Source organism: Sebastes fasciatus, chromosome 9, assembly GCF_043250625.1.
Source record: "Sebastes fasciatus isolate fSebFas1 chromosome 9, fSebFas1.pri, whole genome shotgun sequence".
NCBI lineage: Eukaryota > Metazoa > Chordata > Actinopteri > Perciformes > Sebastidae > Sebastes > Sebastes fasciatus.
In genome coordinates, this window is record NC_133803.1 from 35,587,290 (window position 1) to 35,609,641 (window position 22,352).

At 38.8% G+C, this 22,352-nt stretch overlaps 2 protein-coding genes across 7 annotated transcripts in view; both read right to left on the reverse strand.

Moving 5' to 3' along the window:
* abch1 (ATP-binding cassette, sub-family H, member 1) overlaps positions 1-856 on the reverse strand; it is a 35,513-nt gene extending 34,657 nt beyond the window's left edge. For 3 of the 5 annotated variants that reach the window (XM_074647423.1, XM_074647422.1, XM_074647424.1), the window contains exon 1: positions 148-591. Coding sequence is in view for 2 of the 5 variants with exons in the window: in XM_074647421.1 (XP_074503522.1) it covers positions 725-802 (78 nt within the window). In the remaining 3 variants the exon portion in view is untranslated. Of the gene's footprint in view, positions 1-147; positions 592-724 lie in introns of those variants that run through there. The other 2 variants (XM_074647421.1, XM_074647420.1) reach the window with 1 other exon arrangement.
* Positions 857-6,118: 5,262 nt separating this feature from the next.
* On the reverse strand, positions 6,119-20,800 carry mtrf1l (mitochondrial translational release factor 1-like). 2 transcript variants are annotated; one of them, XM_074647425.1, is made up of 9 exons: positions 20,709-20,800; positions 10,991-11,437; positions 9,673-9,752; positions 9,422-9,526; positions 9,127-9,205; positions 8,813-8,976; positions 7,505-7,622; positions 6,968-7,104; positions 6,119-6,577 (listed from the first exon to the last, which is right to left on the reverse strand). In XM_074647425.1, exons 2-9 carry the CDS (start codon positions 11,403-11,405, stop codon positions 6,365-6,367), a joined length of 1,311 nt encoding a protein of 436 aa, XP_074503526.1. In that variant the 5' UTR covers positions 11,406-11,437; positions 20,709-20,800; the 3' UTR covers positions 6,119-6,364. The 2 variants fall into 2 exon arrangements, with proteins under 2 accessions (XP_074503526.1, XP_074503527.1); XM_074647426.1 differs by lacking the exon at positions 20,709-20,800 and having other exon boundaries at positions 10,991-11,538.
* Between the last annotated feature and the right edge of the window lie 1,552 nt (positions 20,801-22,352).

Genomic DNA, 22,352 nt, shown 5'->3' on the forward strand with positions numbered 1-22,352 from the left:
ATTGTGCCTCTGCAGTCTGCAGGTTCTGCTGCTGAACTCAATCAGCTCAACAAAGACTCTGTTTTTCATGCATACTCTCATGCACACTCTCATGCACACTCTCATGCATACTGTATTTCTGCTCTGTTGATCAGGATCAAGTCCTACCTCGCTGCCAACGTTGTTGCCAACTGTCGTCACAGCCAAGTGGAAGAAAACGAGCTCGACGGAGTTCAGATCTCTCCGGAGTCAACAGCAGCAGAGAGGAGAGGAGAGGAGAGGAGACTGACAGACAACCTGACAGAGAATCACTGCTGTCCGGATGTTAGAAGCAGCAGAACCTCCTAGAATACATCCACTGACCAGCTGCTGCTGCTGCGCTCTCACTTCTGCTCTGCGCAGCAGCAGCAGCAGCGTCAGTCACACGTGAGCTGCAGCAACACGACGCACGGTGCACGGTGCTCAACCCTTTCCCCTCTCTCTCTCTCTGTAGCTGCAGCTCATCCTTCCTTCTGTTCTCTAAACATTAATTATCTTCTGGATATTGTGCCAAAACCACATAACAGACATTGTTGCGGTTGCTCCGGAGGAATGCATCCTGCAGAGCTCCTCTCCATCTCCATCTCTCTGCAGCAGCACCGTGCAGCGGCAGGCCTGCTGTCAGGAGACGGACAGGAGTCGGTCTCAACCCGGCATAGTTTCCGCAAAGAGAGCATAACACGAAATGATCCATAGAGCATCTTACCCGCTCCTCCATCTCAGTGCAGTCTGCAGGACCGGGAGACATCACAGCATCATCAGGACCAGCAGCCACCGCGGCCATGGTGGAGGAGGGATGGATGGAGGGAGGAGGAAGAGAGAGGGGGAGGAAGAGATGAGGAAGAGGAGGAGAGAGGAGAAGAGGAGGAGAGAGGAGGAGATGAGGAAGAGGAGGAGCAGAGAGGAGATGAGGAAGAGGAGGAGGAAGAGAGAGGAGGAGGAGGAGAGGAGGAGGAGAGGAGGAAGAGAGAGGAGGAGGAGGAGATGAAGAGGAGAGAGAGGAGGAGGAGGAGGAGAGGAGGAGAGGAGGAGGAGGAGGAGAGGAGGAGGAGAGGAGGAGGAGGAAGAGGAGATGAAGAGGAGGAGAGGGAGAGAGGAGGAGGAGGAGGAGAGAAGAGGAGGAGGACGATGAGAGAGGAGGAGGAGGAGAGGAAGAGAGGAGGGGGATGAGAGAGGAGGAGAGGGAGGGATGGAGGGAGGAGGAGGAGGAGGAGGAGAGGAGAGAGGAAGAGGAGGAGATGAGGAAGAGGAGGAGGAGGAGGGGAGAGGAGGAGAGAGAGGAGAGGAGAGGAGGAGGAGGAGGAGGAAGAGGAGAGGAGGAGGATGAGAGAGGAGGAGTGGAGGAGAGTGAGAGAGGAGGAGGAGGAGAGAAGAGGAGGAAGAGGGATGGAGGAGGAGGAGGAGATAGAGGAGGAGGAGGAGAGGGAGAGAGGAGGAGGAGGAGGAGAGAGGAGGAGGAGGAGAGGGAGAGAGGAGGGGGATGAGAGAGGAGGAGAGGGAGGGATGGAGGGAGGAGGAGAGGAGAGAGGAAGAGGAGGAAGAGGAGATGAGGAAGAGGAGGAGGAGGAGGGGAGAGGAGGAGAGAGATGAGGATGAGGAAGAGGAGAGGAGAGGAGGAGGATGAGAGAGGAGGAGGAGGAAGAGGAAAGGAGGAGGATGAGAGAGGAGGAGGAGGAGGAGGAGGAGAGGGAGAGAGGAGGAGGAGGAGGAGATAGAGGAGGAGGAGGAGATGGAGAGAGGAGGAGGAGGACGGGAGGAGGAGGGAGGGATGGAGGGAGGAGGAGGAGGAGGAGGAGGAGGAGGAGGGAGGAGGAGGAGGAGGAGGAGGGAGGGATGGAGGGAGGAGGAGGAGGAGGAGGAAGAGGAGAGGAGGATTACAGGATATACATGTTTATATATATATATAGAGAGTATATATACATGTTTATATATACATATATATAAACATGTATATATACATGTTTATATATATATATATATATATATAGAGTATATATACATGTATATATATATATATATATATACAGTATATATACATGTTTATATATATATATATATATATATAGAGTATATATACATGTTTATATATATATATATATATACAGTATATATACATGTTTATATATATATAGAGAGAGAGTATATATACATGTTTATATATATATATATAGAGTATATATACATGTTTATATATATATATATATAGAGTATATATACATGTTTTCTGAGCATGCTGAAGGAACCTGAGACCAGAGGTTTTCATTACCAATGTCTGCTTTGCTGTAATTGACATATTATGACAGATAAAGCAGCTTGATATTATATGAGATAACACCAGTTAACCTGATGTGATTGGTATATCTGCCGTGTAACCAACCTGCCTGGAGGAGTGATCGATAGCCTGCAGTCATCTCATTTAGTCTTCACCTTCAGTATTATGTGTCCGCTGTCAGGAGGTCGTGTTCGGTTGCATTTCTCCTCCACTTCCTCCGAGTACCAAGATGTATCAGGCTGGTTCATCTGTTCAAAGAGGAAACATGTTCCCAGCCTTCCATCCAGGGCGTGTTGGACATTTATTCATCCATCAAACTCTGAAAAGAAGATTCATATTCATGAACAAGTTATGTGGACATTTATTTTCATAACATGGTTTGAGATTGTGATGTAGCTCCTAAATAAACCACAAGATGGAAGCAGAAACCAAAAGAGACTCATCACTGAGTAACAGACCAGACTTTAATCACTGATGGGGAATGAAACTCATTTATTGTTCTACCTGAACTGATTTCAACAGATTAATCACATCCAACCAGGTCAGTTCAGCACCTGGAATACATCTGAGCACAAAAATAAGAAGCCAAGAAAGTTTACAGCACATAAAACCTTTATGAAGTAGATTCATAGAAAGTTTACAGCACATAAAACCTTTATGAAGTAGATTCATAGAAAGTTTACAGAATATAGAAAACCTTTATTTTTACTTTAGTAGATTAACAAACAGGTAAACAGCACAGGTAGAGATCCAGACCAACCAGGGAAGAGTTCATTATAATTTACAGTCGTTTTACAGTAATTTTGATACTTTAAGCTGACATTTTGATGATATTTGTGTTCTTTTACTGAAGGATTTAGACTGTTCGTCAAACAGGTTTAAACAGCTGCTGATGGAGATTTATTTGGAGGATTTGACTTCACACACAAGAAGCCAAAAGCAGCGTCTCTGTTTCAGTGGGCTTTAGTGGCTGAAGACAGTCTCTGGATGCAGTTTATCAGCTGTTAGAGTCGCTTTGAAAACTCCATCAGAGAAGGTTTCCAAGCTGCTGGCGTTGCCTAGCAACGGCTGCTAACCTGGTGGGCGGGGCTTATGGAACAGTCTTCCTCTGATCTGTGATGTCACGTTCTACAGTGGCTCTGATGCCTTTATGACGTCAGAGATGTGTCTACACTAGAAGGCTTTAAATATCTCTAACATTCACTGTTAGTCAGTACAGCAGCACGGCAGCGTGAGACTACAAGCCAAGGAGTTGGACCATAATAACAGTACAGCATTAATTCCAATGGAGACATTAGGAACATCACACAGAGAGGACATGGCCCAGGTTTATGTACGTGATACCGTTGGCCTGCTGATCGCGGCGTTTCTCAAACAGATCACAGCCAAACAGTGGAAACTGGTTAAATCAGGCAGACCTGATGAAGTCACCACAATACTGACGGCAGACCTGCTTTTAGACATCATAACAACCTCGTCTAAAGCCGTCTTGAAAGCTCTCGGGAGCGCAACTGTGGTGTCCGAACAAGACATCAAATCCAGTCTGGGCAACGTGATCCCTGAGAGTTTTGCGACGGCTCTGGACGTTACCGGCGAAGCCCGGTGTGTCAGCGCGGAGCGATTGACCAGCTTGATCACTAAAGACGTCGCAGTCAGCGTCAAAAGTGCCCTCTCCAGTCCTGAGGGCAGGATCGAGCGTGTCACTCCCCCCCGCAGACTGAACATCATGATTCATCAAGCCTGCAAAATGTTAAAGGCATTCGCAGGCAAGATGGAAAGTGTGTTGTCACCGTGCACGGAGGGAACAAGTCCAGCCACCCCCCAGGAAGAACACGTGACTGAGCAACCAGAAAGCCCAAGGAGGGGTTCAACAGCGAACTCTGACATTGAGGTTGAAGACATCCTATCTGATGAAGAAGAACTTGAGAGGGCATTGAAGAGGATCATTGAACCTCTCTTCAACTGCATGCCTGAGGAAGCTGGTAGGATACCTACAGTCTTCATGTTTAAAGGTAATGCACAAGAGATTGTTCGCTCCCTGAGGGAAGACATGATGGACGACTCAGAGACTGAGACCAAACCGCCCAACAAAGGAGTCGGAAAGAAAACCAAGGCCTTTCTGGCAAAGGCCTTTGTCAAGGCTTGGTTGTACCGGACATCGGCACAGATCAAGGCCAAATTCTACCAGGACGCCAAAGTGGAAAGCAGACAGTCGGTGCAGTCGTTCATGAAGGAGGTCGATGATCTGCTTGAAAAAAGAGCAGAACTACACGCTCTTCTTGAACTGGATCCGTTCACAATCATTCCCAGAAGTCAAGTGGTGATCCTCACACGGGCCTTCAGCAGTCTCCTCAACAGACACCTCCCACATGGGCTCCAGCACCACCTGTTCTCTCAGTCACCTGCTGACGTGTTCATACAGGACAAAGTGCTCTCTTTCCTGGCTCTGACCAGTTGGTGGATGAGCTATAAGGCCGGTCGCCACATTGAACGGTTGACACAAGATCTGGATTTGATGCCAGAATCAAAATCACCGATATTAGAGAGACCCGGATCTTTGACCACTGCTGCAGAGCCTGGCCCGGTACGTGAGGAAACGGGACCTGCGCTGGATTTAACGTCACAGGAAGAAAAGAGAATGGCCGTCCAGACACTCGTGGAACAGCTGGTTTCACGGACATTCAGGAAAGTCAAAATTGACTGGTCCGTGAGAGACCCCGAGGCCATCACCAAGCGCCTGTTTGAAAGAACGTGGGCCGAAGTGGAGGGTGTGGATTTTGATGCCACCTCAAAGACATGGAACAAGCTGGACAAGGTCATTCTCCAGGAACTGTGTAAGAGGAGGGGCAATGCAGAGATGGTGCTGGTCCTCATGTCTGTGGCCGACCCAGAGTTTGATACCTGTCTCGCCTCCTTAGTCAAAGATCACCTGACGAAACCAAAAAAGACCAGTTTCTTCTCACGTGTGCGCAAAGCCATCTCCTCTATGTTCTGTAGGGGAAAGGTTGGTGTTGTGTAGGCGACAGGTGATGGTAGGGTGGACTCCAGGTGATCTGGTTTCTCCCACATTCAGGCTCTCAGTGCCACCTCAGTAGTCAACAGTGTGTTCTCTACTCTGGTGGTACGTCTGGGTTTACTCCAGGTGATCTGGTTTCTCCCACATTCAGGCTCTCAGTGCCACCTCAGTAGTCAACAGTGTGTTCTCTACTCTGGTGGTACGTCTGGGTTTACTCCGGGTGAACCGGTTTCTCCCACATTCAGGCTCTCGGTGCCACCTCAGTAGTCAACAGTGTGTTCTCTACTCTGGTGGTACGTCTGGGTTTACTCCGGGTGAACCGGTTTCTCCCACATTCAGGCTCTCAGTGCCACCTCAGTAGTCAACAGTGTGTTCTCTACTCTGGTGGTACGTCTGGGTTTACTCCGGGTGATCCGGTTTCTCCCACATTCAGGCTCTCAGTGCCACCTCAGTAGTCAACAGTGTGTTCTCTACTCTGGTGGTACGTCTGGGTTTACTCCGGGTGATCCGGTTTCTCCCACATTCATATGCATGTGCATATAAACATCTAATAACTAATTACATCAAATCAAAATAATAAATAATAAATAATAATAATATTACATTTCTGCTCATCTCTCTCATCTTTGTAACTGTTTATATGATTTAATGTTGTTTAGATTTTAAGTTCTGGGTGTTTGTAAAGCACTTTGTAACCTTGTTTTGAAAGGTGCTGTATAAATAAAGTTATAATTATTATCATCATGTGCTGTAAGAGCTGTAAATATTCAACTCAACTACAAATTCACATTAGTATAAAGTACAAAGTAAAGTGTGTTCCTTATCAACAGTGTTTATTCAGATGAAAACTGTATCAGCATTAAAGTTCTAGTCATGACCCGCTGACGTTGCTCGTCCCTCCAGGACATGTGGATGAAGAATGAAGACTTGGGTCATCCTTCTAATCCATCGTGGTCCTTTTCCTCCGTGTTTGGTGAAGACGTTGAAGCAGAGAAGGTGTTTAGCACGCTTTGCTGAAACATCCATTCCATCACAGTCTGAGTTTCTCAGATCCAAACTCAGGAGTCCTCCAGGTTGTTGTCCTCCAGCAGCTCGGCGAGTGTCTCCTGGTCGGAGAACTCCTGCAGCGAGGAGTTCATCTCTTCCAGCAGGTCCTCTCCCAGCAGGAAGCTCTTTACATCGTGCACCGTCATGCCGATGCGGTGGTCCGTTATTCGGTCCTGGGAAAAGTTGTAGGTTCGAATCTTCTCTGATCTGCCTTTGGTGCCGATCTGGAGGAGAAGGAAGAAGAAACATGGGAAACATTAAAAAGGTCCCGTTGCTCTTTCAGCTTCATGCTGTAAAGTTGACTTCACATCCTTTTGGCCTCGCTGCCTTTATTCTGCACTTCTTATTCTTTCCACCTCTTATTAAACAATATATACTAAATCAGTTGAACAGTCAGATGTGTGGAGCTTTTTAGATTCTATTCATTTACTTGTTTGGCATTTTATTTCATTTACAGTCACGTCATGAAATTCAACATCCTACAGGAGATGTTTCAGAAATAAAGTCCTTCAATATTAACCATCACTTGTCACACCTGTATTTCATATTATACATGAATATCTCCACCTGTATTTCATATTATCCTGTATATTATATTATTGTATGTATCTGACCTGTATTTTCCGCTGGTTGTAGCGTTTGCTGGTCTCCTCCTCGAGCTTCCTGCTGTAGAGTTTTGCTCTCAGAGCCTTCATGGCTTTCTCCTTGTTCTTTATCTGGGACCGTTCCTGCTGACACTCTGCGACCATGCCTAATGAACACACACACAGGTATTAAAGTACTACTCTTATATGTTCTTAAGAGAAAGACAGAGCCCTGCAACCAGACAGCAGCAACACCCAACTTAAATGACTTTGATATGAGATAGAAGCCCAGCTCAGGCGTGGGGACCGTTGACCATCGTTGACCATCGTCTGGTGTTTTATGAACATGTGAAAATCTTCCTGAATCTATTGGCTGTGTTTATAAATACTAAAATGTTATTTAAAACCTCAACAATCAGGAAATGTCATGGGAGGAGAAACAAGTTGCAATTCCATTCTGTCACTTGTTGTCCAGCTTTATAATCTAAATGTAGAAATAGAGTCTGTTCATGTCCTTCTATCTACCCACTTCTATCTACTACAACGCCAGGCGTTTCCAGTCTTTACCTGTCGGCAGGTGGACTATTCTGACTGCGCTGTCTGTGGTGTTGACGTGTTGACCTCCAGCTCCACTTGCTCTCTTCGTTTCTATCTTCAGGTCCTTCGAGTTTATCGTGAAAGAGATCTGAGACAAACACACAACACTCATCAGTTACTTACATCTGAAGAACAAACCTACAGTACACATCCTACCTGCTCATCCTACCTGTACCATCCTACCTGCACATCCTACCTGCACATCCTACCTGTAACATCCTACCTGCACATCCTACAGTACACATCCTACCTCCACATCCTACCTGCACATCCTACCTGTAACATCCTACCTGCTCATCCTACCTACACATCCTACAGTACACATCCTACCTGCACATCCTACAGTACACATCCTACCTGCTCATCCTACCTGTAACATCCTACCTGCACATCCTACCTGCACATCCTACCTGCACATCCTACCTGCACATCCTACTGCACATCCTACAGTACACATCCTACCTGCACATCCTACAGTACACATCCTACCTGCACATCCTACAGTACACATCCTACCTGCTCATCCTACCTGTAACATCCTACCTGCACATCCTACCTGCACATCCTACTGCACATCCTACAGTACACATCCTACCTGCACATCCTACTGCACATCCTACAGTACACATCCTACCTGCTCATCCTACCTGTAACATCCTACCTGCACATCCTACAGTACACATCCTACCTGCTCATCCTACCTGTAACATCCTACCTGCACATCCTACTGCACATCCTACCTGCACATCCTACTGCACATCCTACAGTACACATCCTACCTGCTCATCCTACCTGTAACATCCTACCTGCACATCCTACCTGCACATCCTACAGTACACATCCTACCTGCACATCCTACCTGCACATCCTACAGTACACATCCTACCTGCTCATCCTACCTGCACATCCTACAGTACACATCCTACCTGCTCATCCTACCTGTAACATCCTACCTGCACATCCTACAGTACACATCCTACCTGCACATCCTACCTGCACATCCTACCTGCACATCCTACAGTACACATCCTACCTGCACATCCTACCTGCACATCCTACTGCACATCCTACAGTACACATCCTACTGCACATCCTACCTGCACATCCTACTGCACATCCTACCTGCACATCCTACCTGCACATCCTACCTGTAACATCCTACCTGCACATCCTACCTGCACATCCTACCTGCACATCCTACCTGCACCGTAAATGTGACAGAGCTAAAACAGTCAGAGTGTGTTGTCGGTGGCGTCCCTGCATTGTGTGAAGCTGTACCTCGGTGGGTTGGGGCAGGACAGCCACAGTCATGGTGCTGGTGTGCATCCTGCCCTGTTTTTCAGTCCTGGGAACCCTCTGAACCCGATGGACTCCACCCTCAAACTTCATCCTCTGGTAGCTCTGAGGGCCGCCGATGCTGGCCGAGGCGTGTCGGAGTCCACCTGGTGGTAGGTGAGCAATAAAAGAAGAAATAAGAAGTTAAAAGACTAACTTCTCCAGAGTGTTGGGGCCCTGACTCCTTTAGTTTTAAGTCTTGATGGTAAACTGAGCCTTTAATACGTCTATAATCACAAGCTTCTGCGTCCACTGACCTATCTCACTGGTCATGTGCTCCAGGATGTCGAAGGACCAGCCGTGGTGCTGAGCGAAGCCCTGGTACATGTCAAACACCTTCAGAGGAGACGAGACGAGTCAGCATGTCAATTCATCAGGAGCTCTCTCTCCTAAAGGTTGGTTCCCCACCATGGTACCACATGTGACTCACTTATTATCAAATCTATTTCTTATTCTCTCTAAATAAATAAATATGCAGAGACTTTCTTGTTCAGATATTATTTTAAATTCTCAACAAGAACTGTTTAAAATAATAAAGAAGTACTTCCAGACCTCATCAGTGAACAGCATGGCCTCCTGACCCCCGACCCCGGCTGTGACCTCCAGGACCAGGTCGCTCACCTCGGCCTCCTCTTCAGGGATCAACAGATCCAGGATCTGATTGGTGAAGCGAGGTGAACAACAGAAATGTGATGTGTAATCTAAAACTGCATCTCTGAAGAGCAACAGGTACAGGAACCAAACACAGCCAGAGTTAGATCAAAGGTTTAACATTTGACTTTCTGTTAAAGTTCCAGTTTCACCTTTTGTCTGAGATCTTGAATATCTCTCAGACATCCTTCATGTTCCAGCTCGGCCAGCTCTCGCAGGGCTGCGTCTTCGTCTTTCAGGAAAACAGAAACATCCAGTAAATAAATAAACTGAGGTCGTGTGATATGACGATTTATAAACTGATACGATGTCAATTCCTCCACCGTCAGAACATTCACCAAAATGTTCATACGGTGATATTCATCCCTTTAATATCCCTGATTCTACTGGAGCTGAACCGATTCATCAAATATCAATTATTAAATTAATCATCAACTGTTTTGATCAATTCATCATTTTGAGTCATTAAAAGTCTAAATTCTGATTCCAGCTTCTTAAATGTGAATCTGTTCTGGTTTCTTTCCTCCTCTGGGACAGTAAACTGAATATCTTTGAGACATTTGAGGACGTCATCTTGGACCTTTCTGACGTTTTATAGACCAAACAGTTAATCAATTAACCAAGAAAATAATCAACAGATTAATCAACAATGAAGATAATGGTTAGTTTCAGCTCTAGATAGATAATTGATTCGTCGTTCTAGTCCTTTTTCAAGCAAAAATGCCAGATATTGTTTATTTCAGCTTCTCAGATGTGAGGATTTGATGCTTTTCTTCATCATTAATGATCATAAACTGGATATTTGGGGGTTTTGGACTGATGGGTGGATAAAGATAAGGAACTTGAAGACACCATCTTGGGCTCTAACCAGTTATAATGTGAATTCTTCACAATTTTCTAAAATGTTTTAAACAAAATTAATCAATTAATTGATAAAATAATCAGCAGGATATAGTAGAGGATATGGTTTCTTTCCTCCTCTATGACAGTAAACTGAATATCTTTGAGTTGTGGACAAAACAAGACATCTGAGGACGTCATCTTGGACTTTAGGGAACACTGATCCACATTTTCTGATTTTCTAAAGACCAAACAACTAATCGATTAATCAAAAATATAATCAACAGATCAATCAACAATGAAAATAATCAGACTTTATGGTTTAATAGTGGATTTTTGCATCAATGTGAGGAACCTTGATGACTGGATTCACCTAAACAGATTATCACAGGTGATTTGATTTATCATTTCTTATGTGAGGGTGACAAACACTAAAATCATTCTGAGACTTATTGATCATAGTTCTCCACAATAAACGCTGCAGCTGCATAGAGCAATACCTTGTGTACATATACAGTATATATATATATACATATATATACACATATATATACATACATATATATATGTATATATATGTATATATATGATATAAATAAGTTTGTGTGGTGGAAGCAGAGCAAGTCTCACCTTTCAGCAGCGTCTCGATGTCAGCCATCTCTCTCTGTTTGGCGTCCAGCTCTCTGATGGTCTGGATCAGAGGAGCCAGCAGGGACACTTTGGTCCTCTTGTCCCTCAGTTCGTCCTCGTTGCACTGCTCCTCTGTCCCACTGCTGTTGGCTGCTCTCAGGCATTCACTGTACTCCGTCTCCGTCTTCTTCAGGTACTCCTGCACAGACCTCTTAGCAAAGAGCTCCTCCACCGACAGCAGCTTGGTCACCATCATCACAGGTGTGCTGGTGTGGAGACTTCTTACAGTTCTTCTGCCAGACTGATGAGATGTGACAGTTTGTGTGATGACAGTTGGTGTTTTGTGAGATGTGTACAGACTGAAGAGGCTCTCCTTTCCTCTGGGTAGAAGGTTCACGGCTCTCCTGTAGGCCATCGTGTCAGCAGGTGTGTTTGGAGGATGATTCACTGTGTGGCAGAACAAGCAGATCCAGATGTGACTTAGCTTAGGCAGATGTTCCGCTCTAGTCCAGAAGGAACATTCGACCAAAGCCCGTTCAAAATGTTATGGATTATATATGTTTTTATTTCTAACAACAGTATACGCCTCTACAATCTCTATATTAAGAGATATCCTGTATCCAACGAAGGCATTGTTGAATTCGGCGTGTACGACGACGAGCAGAGCTTTATTATTATAGACGTTATAAGACGATAAATAAAATATGTATTATTATAGACGTTATAAGACGATAAATAAAATATGCATTATTATAGACGTTATAAGACGATAAATAAAATATGTATTATTATAGACGTTATAAGACGATAAATAAAATATGTATTATTATAGACGTTATAAGACGATAAATAAAATATGTATTATTATAGACGTTATAAGACGATAAATAAAATATGCATTATTATAGACGTTATAAGACGATAAATAAAATATGTATTATTATAGACGTTATAAGACGATAAATAAAATATGTATTATAGACGTTATAAGACGATAAATAAAATATGTATTATTATAGACGTTATAAGACGATAAATAAAATATGCATTATTATAGACGTTATAAGACGATAAATAAAATATGTATTATTATAGACGTTATAAGACGATAAATAAAATATGTATTATTATAGACGTTATAAGACGATAAATAAAATATGTATTATTATAGACGTTATAAGACGATAAATAAAATATGTATTATTATAGACGTTATAAGACGATAAATAAAATATGTATTATAGACGTTATAAGACGATAAATAAAATATGTATTATTATAGACGTTATAAGACGATAAATAAAATATGTATTATTATAGACGTTATAAGACGATAAATAAAATATGTATTATTATAGACGTTATAAGACGATAAATAAAATATGCATTATTATAGACGTTATAAGACGATAAATAAAATATGCATTATTATAGACGTTATAAGACGATAAATAAAATATGCATTATTATAGACGTTATAAGACGATAAATAAAATATGCATTATTATAGACGTTATAAGACGATAAATAAAATATGCATTATTATAGACGTTATAAGACGATAAATAAAATATGCATTATTATAGACGTTATAAGACGATAAATAAAATATGTATTATTATAGACGTTATAAGACGATAAATAAAATATGTATTATTATAGACGTTATAAGACGATAAATAAAATATGTATTATTATAGACGTTATAAGACGATAAATAAAATATGTATTATTATAGACGTTATAAGACGATAAATAAAATATGTATTATTATAGACGTTATAAGACGATAAATAAAATATGTATTATTATAGACGTTATAAGACGATAAATAAAATATGTATTATTATAGACGTTATAAGACGATAAATAAAATATGTATTATTATAGACGTTATAAGACGATAAATAAAATATGTATTATTATAGACGTTATAAGACGATAAATAAAATATGTATTATAGACGTTATAAGACGATAAATAAAATATGTATTATTATAGACGTTATAAGACGATAAATAAAATATGCATTATTATAGACGTTATAAGACGATAAATAAAATATGTATTATTATAGACGTTATAAGACGATAAATAAAATATGTATTATTATAGACGTTATAAGACGATAAATAAAATATGTATTATTATAGACGTTATAAGACGATAAATAAAATATGTATTATTATAGACGTTATAAGACGATAAATAAAATATGTATTATAGACGTTATAAGACGATAAATAAAATATGTATTATTATAGACGTTATAAGACGATAAATAAAATATGTATTATTATAGACGTTATAAGACGATAAATAAAATATGTATTATTATAGACGTTATAAGACGATAAATAAAATATGCATTATTATAGACGTTATAAGACGATAAATAAAATATGCATTATTATAGACGTTATAAGACGATAAATAAAATATGCATTATTATAGACGTTATAAGACGATAAATAAAATATGCATTATTATAGACGTTATAAGACGATAAATAAAATATGTATTATTATAGACGTTATAAGACGATAAATAAAATATGTATTATTATAGACGTTATAAGACGATAAATAAAATATGTATTATTATAGACGTTATAAGACGATAAATAAAATATGTATTATTATAGACGTTATAAGACGATAAATAAAATATGTATTATAGACGTTATAAGACGATAAATAAAATATGTATTATTATAGACGTTATAAGACGATAAATAAAATATGCATTATTATAGACGTTATAAGACGATAAATAAAATATGCATTATTATAGACGTTATAAGACGATAAATAAAATATGTATTATTATAGACGTTATAAGACGATAAATAAAATATGTATTATTATAGACGTTATAAGACGATAAATAAAATATGTATTATTATAGACGTTATAAGACGATAAATAAAATATGTATTATTATAGACGTTATAAGACGATAAATAAAATATGTATTATTATAGACGTTATAAGACGATAAATAAAATATGTATTATTATAGACGTTATAAGACGATAAATAAAATATGTATTATTATAGACGTTATAAGACGATAAATAAAATATGTATTATTATAGACGTTATAAGACGATAAATAAAATATGTATTATTATAGACGTTATAAGACGATAAATAAAATATGTATTATTATAGACGTTATAAGACGATAAATAAAATATGTATTATTTTAGACGTTATAAGACGATAAATAAAATATGCATTATTATAGACGTTATAAGACGATAAATAAAATATGCATTATTATAGACGTTATAAGACGATAAATAAAATATGTATTATTATAGACGTTATAAGACGATAAATAAAATATGCATTATTATAGACGTTATAAGACGATAAATAAAATATGCATTATTATAGACGTTATAAGACGATAAATAAAATATGTATTATTATAGACGTTATAAGACGATAAATAAAATATGCATTATTATAGACGTTATAAGACGATAAATAAAATATGTATTATTATAGACGTTATAAGACGATAAATAAAATATGCATTATTATAGACGTTATAAGACGATAAATAAAATATGTATTATTATAGACGTTATAAGACGATAAATAAAATATGCATTATTATAGACGTTATAAGACGATAAATAAAATATGCATTATTATAGACGTTATAAGACGATAAATAAAATATGTATTATTATAGACGTTATAAGACGATAAATAAAATATGTATTATAGACGTTATAAGACGATAAATAAAATATGTATTATTATAGACGTTATAAGACGATAAATAAAATATGTATTATTATAGACGTTATAAGACGATAAATAAAATATGCATTATTATAGACGTTATAAGACGATAAATAAAATATGTATTATTATAGACGTTATAAGACGATAAATAAAATATGTATTATTATAGACGTTATAAGACGATAAATAAAATATGTATTATTTTAGACGTTATAAGACGATAAATAAAATATGCATTATTATAGACGTTATAAGACGATAAATAAAATATGCATTATTATAGACGTTATAAGACGATAAATAAAATATGTATTATTATAGACGTTATAAGACGATAAATAAAATATGTATTATTATAGACGTTATAAGACGATAAATAAAATATGTATTATTATAGACGTTATAAGACGATAAATAAAATATGTATTATTATAGACGTTATAAGACGATAAATAAAATATGTATTATTATAGACGTTATAAGACGATAAATAAAATATGTATTATTATAGACGTTATAAGACGATAAATAAAATATGCATTATTATAGACGTTATAAGACGATAAATAAAATATGCATTATTATAGACGTTATAAGACGATAAATAAAATATGTATTATTATAGACGTTATAAGACGATAAATAAAATATGCATTATTATAGACGTTATAAGACGATAAATAAAATATGCATTATTATAGACGTTATAAGACGATAAATAAAATATGCATTATTATAGACGTTATAAGACGATAAATAAAATATGCATTATTATAGACGTTATAAGACGATAAATAAAATATGCATTATTATAGACGTTATAAGACGATAAATAAAATATGTATTATTATAGACGTTATAAGACGATAAATAAAATATGTATTATTATAGACGTTATAAGACGATAAATAAAATATGTATTATTATAGACGTTATAAGACGATAAATAAAATATGCATTATTATAGACGTTATAAGACGATAAATAAAATATGCATTATTATAGACGTTATAAGACGATAAATAAAATATGCATTATTATAGACGTTATAAGACGATAAATAAAATATGCATTATTATAGACGTTATAAGACGATAAATAAAATATGCATTATTATAGACGTTATAAGACGATAAATAAAATATGCATTATTATAGACGTTATAAGACGATAAATAAAATATGTATTATTATAGACGTTATAAGACGATAAATAAAATATGTATTATTATAGACGTTATAAGACGATAAATAAAATATGTATTATTATAGACGTTATAAGACGATAAATAAAATATGTATTATTATAGACGTTATAAGACGATAAATAAAATATGTATTATTATAGACGTTATAAGACGATAAATAAAATATGTATTATTATAGACGTTATAAGACGATAAATAAAATATGTATTATAGACGTTATAAGACGATAAATAAAATATGTATTATTATAGACGTTATAAGACGATAAATAAAATATGTATTATTATAGACGTTATAAGACGATAAATAAAATATGCATTATTATAGACGTTATAAGACGATAAATAAAATATGCATTATTATAGACGTTATAAGACGATAAATAAAATATGTATTATTATAGACGTTATAAGACGATAAATAAAATATGCATTATTATAGACGTTATAAGACGATAAATAAAATATGCATTATTATAGACGTTATAAGACGATAAATAAAATATGTATTATTATAGACGTTATAAGACGATAAATAAAATATGTATTATTATAGACGTTATAAGACGATAAATAAAATATGTATTATTATAGACGTTATAAGACGATAAATAAAATATGTATTATTAGACGTTATAAGACGATAAATAAAATATGTATTATTATAGACGTTATAAGACGATAAATAAAATATGCATTATTATAGACGTTATAAGACGATAAATAAAATATGCATTATTATAGACGTTATAAGACGATAAATAAAATATGCATTATTATAGACGTTATAAGACGATAAATAAAATATGTATTATTATAGACGTTATAAGACGATAAATAAAATATGTATTATTATAGACGTTATAAGACGATAAATAAAATATGCATTATTATAGACGTTATAAGACGATAAATAAAATATGCATTATTATAGACGTTATAAGACGATAAATAAAATATGCATTATTATAGACGTTATAAGACGATAAATAAAATATGTATTATTATAGACGTTATAAGACGATAAATAAAATATGCATTATTATAGACGTTATACGACGATAAATAAAATATGCATTATTATAGACGTTATAAGACGATAAATAAAATATGTATTATTATAGACGTTATAAGACGATAAATAAAATATGTATTATTATAGACGTTATAAGACGATAAATAAAATATGCATTATTATAGACGTTATAAGACGATAAATAAAATATGTATTATTATAGACGTTATAAGACGATAAATAAAATATGTATTATTATAGACGTTATAAGACGATAAATAAAATATGTATTATTATAGACGTTATAAGACGATAAATAAAATATGTATTATTATAGACGTTATAAGACGATAAATAAAATATGTATTATTATAGACGTTATAAGACGATAAATAAAATATGTATTATTATAGACGTTATAAGAAGTGTAACAGGCGTCGACAACAATCTTTTTTTCTTCAGTATTTCCGCGGAAGACGACCAACCACAAACCAAACTAAAACTTTAATTTGGAATTTAAAAAAGCTGTTGTTGTTATTTAGAGCTGGATTTCAACCTACAACACAAAATACACTAGCTGCACTAGAGAAGGTAAACACGGAGGGTTTCTATCTAACTAATAGCAGATGTGATCTCTTCCAGACTCCGCCATCTGGCAGCAGGTTAAAGTCCATCAGGACCAAAACCTCACGCCACAAAACAGTTTCCCCCCCCATGGCAGTGGTGCTCTCCAACAGCCCCTCCACACCCTGTGACTCTCTCTCTCACACACACACACACACTGTAACACACACACACACACACACACACACACTGTGTAACACACACACACACACACACTGTAACACACACACACACACACACACACACACACACACACTGTAACACACACAGTAACACACACTGTAACACACACACACACACACACTGTAACACACACACACACACACACACACACACACACACACACACACTGTAACACACACACACACACACACACACACACACACACACTGTAACACACACACACACACACACACACACACACACACACACACTGTAACACACACACACACACACACACACACACACACACACTGTAACACACACAGTAACACACACTGTAACACACGCACACACACACACACACACACACACACACACACACACACTGTAACACACACAGTAACACACACACACACACACGCACACACACACACACACACACACTGTAACACACACACACACACACACACACGCACACACACACACACACACACACACACACACACACACTGTAACACACACAGTAACACACACACACACACACACACACACACACACTGTAACACACACAGTAACACACACACACACACACACACACGCACGCACACACACACACACACACACACACACACACACACAGACACACTCTATCTCCCCCTCTCTCATACACATACATTTGATAATTGATTAATTGGTTTGGGTAATGTTCTATAAGTAGTAAAAGTCTTGAATGTGAATCTGTCCTCCTCTGTCCTCCTCTGTGTGAATCTGTCCTCCTCTGTCCTCCTCTGTCCTGTGTGAATCTGTCCTCCTCTGTCCTCCTCTGTCCTCCTCTGTCCTCCTCTGTCCTGTGTGAATCTGTCCTCCTCTGTCCTCCTCTGTCCTCCTCTGTCCTGTGTGAATCTGTCCTCCTCTGTCCTCCTCTGTCCTGTGTGAATCTGTCCTCCTCTGTCCTCCTCTGTCCTCCTCTGTCCTGTGTGAATCTGTCCTCCTCTGTCCTCCTCTGTCCTGTGTGAATCTGTCCTCCTCTGTCCTCCTCTGTCCTCCTCTCTGTCCTCTCTGTCCTCCTCTGTGTGTGAATCTGTCCTCCTCTGTCCTGTGTGAATCTGTCCTCCTCTGTCCTCCTCTGTCCTCCTCTGTCCTCCTCTGTGTGTGAATCTGTCCTCCTCTGTCCTCCTCTGTCCTGTGTGAATCTGTCCTCCTCTGTCCTGTGTGAATCTGTCCTCCTCTGTCCTCCTCTGTCCTCCTCTGTCCTCCTCTGTCCTGTGTGAATCTGTCCTCCTCTGTCCTCCTCTGTGTGTGAATCTGTCCTCCTCTGTCCTCCTCTGTCCTCCTCTGTCCTGTGTGAATCTGTCCTCCTCTGTCCTGTGTGAATCTGTCCTCCTCTGTCCTCCTCTGTCCTCCTCTGTCCTCCTCTGTGTGTGAATCTGTCCTCCTCTGTCCTCCTCTGTGTGTGAATCTGTCCTCCTCTGTGTGTGAATCTGTCCTCCTCTGTCCTCCTCTGTCCTCCTCTGTCCTCCTCTGTCCTGTGTGAATCTGTCCTCCTCTGTCCTGTGTGAATCTGTCCTCCTCTGTCCTCCTCTGTCCTCCTCTGTCCTCCTCTGTCCTCCTCTGTGTGTGAATCTGTCCTCCTCTGTCCTCCTCTGTCCTCCTCTGTCCTCCTCTGTCCTCCTCTGTGTGTGAATCTGTCCTCCTCTGTCCTCCTCTGTCCTCCTCTGTGTGTGAATCTGTCCTCCTCTGTCCTCCTCTGTCCTCCTCTGTGTGTGAATCTGTCCTCCTCTGTCCTCCTCTGTCCTCCTCTGTGTGTGAATCTGTCCTCCTCTGTCCTCCTCTGTCCTGTGTGAATCTGTCCTCCTCTGTCCTCCTCTGTCCTGTGTGAATCTGTCCTCCTCTGTCCTCCTCTGTCCTCCTCTGTCCTGTGTGAATCTGTCCTCCTCTGTCCTCCTCTGTGTGTGAATCTGTCCTCCTCTGTCCTCCTCTGTCCTGTGTGAATCTGTCCTCCTCTGTCCTCCTCTCTGTCCTCTCTGTCCTCCTCTGTGTGTGAATCTGTCCTCCTCTGTGTGTGAATCTGTCCTCCTCTGTCCTCCTCTGTCCTCCTCTGTCCTGTGTGAATCTGTCCTCCTCTGTCCTGTGTGAATCTGTCCTCCTCTGTCCTCCTCTCTGTCCTCTCTGTCCTCCTCTGTGTGTGAATCTGTCCTCCTCTGTCCTCCTCTGTGTGTGAATCTGTCCTCCTCTGTCCTCCTCTGTCCTCCTCTGTGTGTGAATCTGTCCTCCTCTGTCCTCCTCTGTCCTCCTCTGTGTGTGAATCTGTCCTCCTCTGTCCTCCTCTGTCCTCCTCTGTGTGTGAATCTGTCCTCCTCTGTCCTCCTCTGTGTGTGAATCTGTCCTCCTCTGTCCTCCTCTGTCCTGTGTGAATCTGTCCTCCTCTGTCCTCCTCTCTGTCCTCTCTGTCCTCCTCTGTGTGTGAATCTGTCCTCCTCTGTCCTCCTCTGTGTGTGAATCTGTCCTCCTCTGTCCTCCTCTGTCCTCCTCTGTCCTGTGTGAATCTGTCCTCCTCTGTCCTGTGTGAATCTGTCCTCCTCTGTCCTCCTCTGTCCTCCTCTGTCCTCCTCTGTGTGTGAATCTGTCCTGTGTGAATCTGTCCTCCTCTGTGTGTGAATCTGTCCTCCTCTGTGTGTGAATCTGTCCTCCTCTGTGTGTGAATCTGTCCTCCTCTGTCCTCCTCTGTGTGTGAATCTGTCCTCCTCTGTGTGTGAATCTGTCCTCCTCTGTCCTCCTCTCTGTCCTCTCTGTCCTCCTCTGTGTGTGAATCTGTCCTCCTCTGGGACAGTAAACTGAATGTCTTTGAGACATTTGAGGACGTCATCTTGAACCTTTCTGACGTTTTCTGACTGTTAATTATAGATTATATAGTTATAAAACCATTCTGATGTTAAATCAAACAACGAACCTGTGATCGATCATCCTGTGATCAGGAACATCCTGTGATCGATCATCCTGTGATCAGGAACATCGGTGAGGATAACACGGGTCCAGTCCAGTCCTGACTGATGTGTAATGATGTGTTAGTGGTGTATTGATGATGTATTGATGATGTAATAATGATGTTATTAAAGATATTGATCTCTAACAGCCTGCTGAAGGAAGCTGACATGTTGAATGTGACACGCATGCGCAGTGGGTCAGATTCTTCTTCTTCTTCTTCAAAGCAGCTTTTAGGTGCATCACCGCCCCCTGCTGGACTGGAGGAGTGGAGCAGGAACATAATACAATAAACAATAATAACAATAATAATAATGAATACAATAAAATACAATAATAATACTACTAATAATTAAATTCTCTCCTTATTCCTGTTGCCCTAAAGTAATTAATTAGAAGATTGTGTACTTTCTATATCGTAGATGTCTTTCCTAGCAGATTCTCCAATGTAATATTTCCATCATTTACTCCTGATAAGATTCTTCTTCTTCTTCTTTATACTTTATTTTGAAAGTTCAAACATGTTAAAATTTTTCATTACAAAAAATTCAGCAAATTTATTTTACAGAATCAAAATATAATATCAAATATACGTAATATATATAATATTATATAAAAGTAAAATAAATTATACGACAAATAAAATGAAAGGAACAGATGAGTAAAAAAAAATTAAACAAAATCTGGGTCTTTTAAACAATTAGAATAAATTTGTCTACAAAGTCTACACAATCTAATAGTTTTTGCCAAGTTCTTGATCATAGTCAAATATGTTTTAAAATCAGTATCATTAAATCTCAATCTTTGTTTTTATGATATCTTCATCATGTTTTGAGAAGTTCTGTAAATCAATCTTCTTCTTCTTCTTCTTCTTCTTCGTCTCCTTCTTCTTCTTCTCTGTGTTGCATTGCTACCACCTTCTGGAACTCGTCAATTACTGCTCCATCTTCATTCAGATCCTGTTTACTGGCTGAATATCTATTATTGTTCCCTCTAATGATTATTTTAATCTAACCAAATAGACAGAAAGCCCTCTCAGACTCAGACAGTGGAGGATAAGATAATGTGAGGGGCATTAAAAAGAAAAGAAAAACAGATAAACATTTATTATTGGAGATATGTATTTAGTGTGTTATTGTAATGTTATGTATTGTGTATTGTGTTTATTCTAATTCATCTGATATTGACCTCTGTGTGTCTGAAGTGAAGTTAAATTGAGCTGAATTGATGCTCTGTGAATAAAGCATACATCCTATAAATGATTCAAGGATGTATGCCTCCTGTTTCATGGCCGGATGTGTACGTGTGCATCCTTCACGATGCCTAAACTGAGTGCACATTGCCTGCACTGCCTGTCACATTTAAATAAAAACATATTTTAATATATGCACCATGTTAGTACAATGTCAACAAAGAGTAACGTTAACTCAGAGCCCCTCTAGACTCTGGATAAAGGATGGTGTAAGATGTAAAGCACTCAGTGAATCTTGTATTTCAGCTCCCTATAATGCATCCTAGCAGGCAGACAGGCTATCGGGGCAGTAGCCGGCTTTGCCCATGCTGTCTTGTAGTTGTATTTGAAATGACTGTGTGGACTTGTAAATTGGATTGA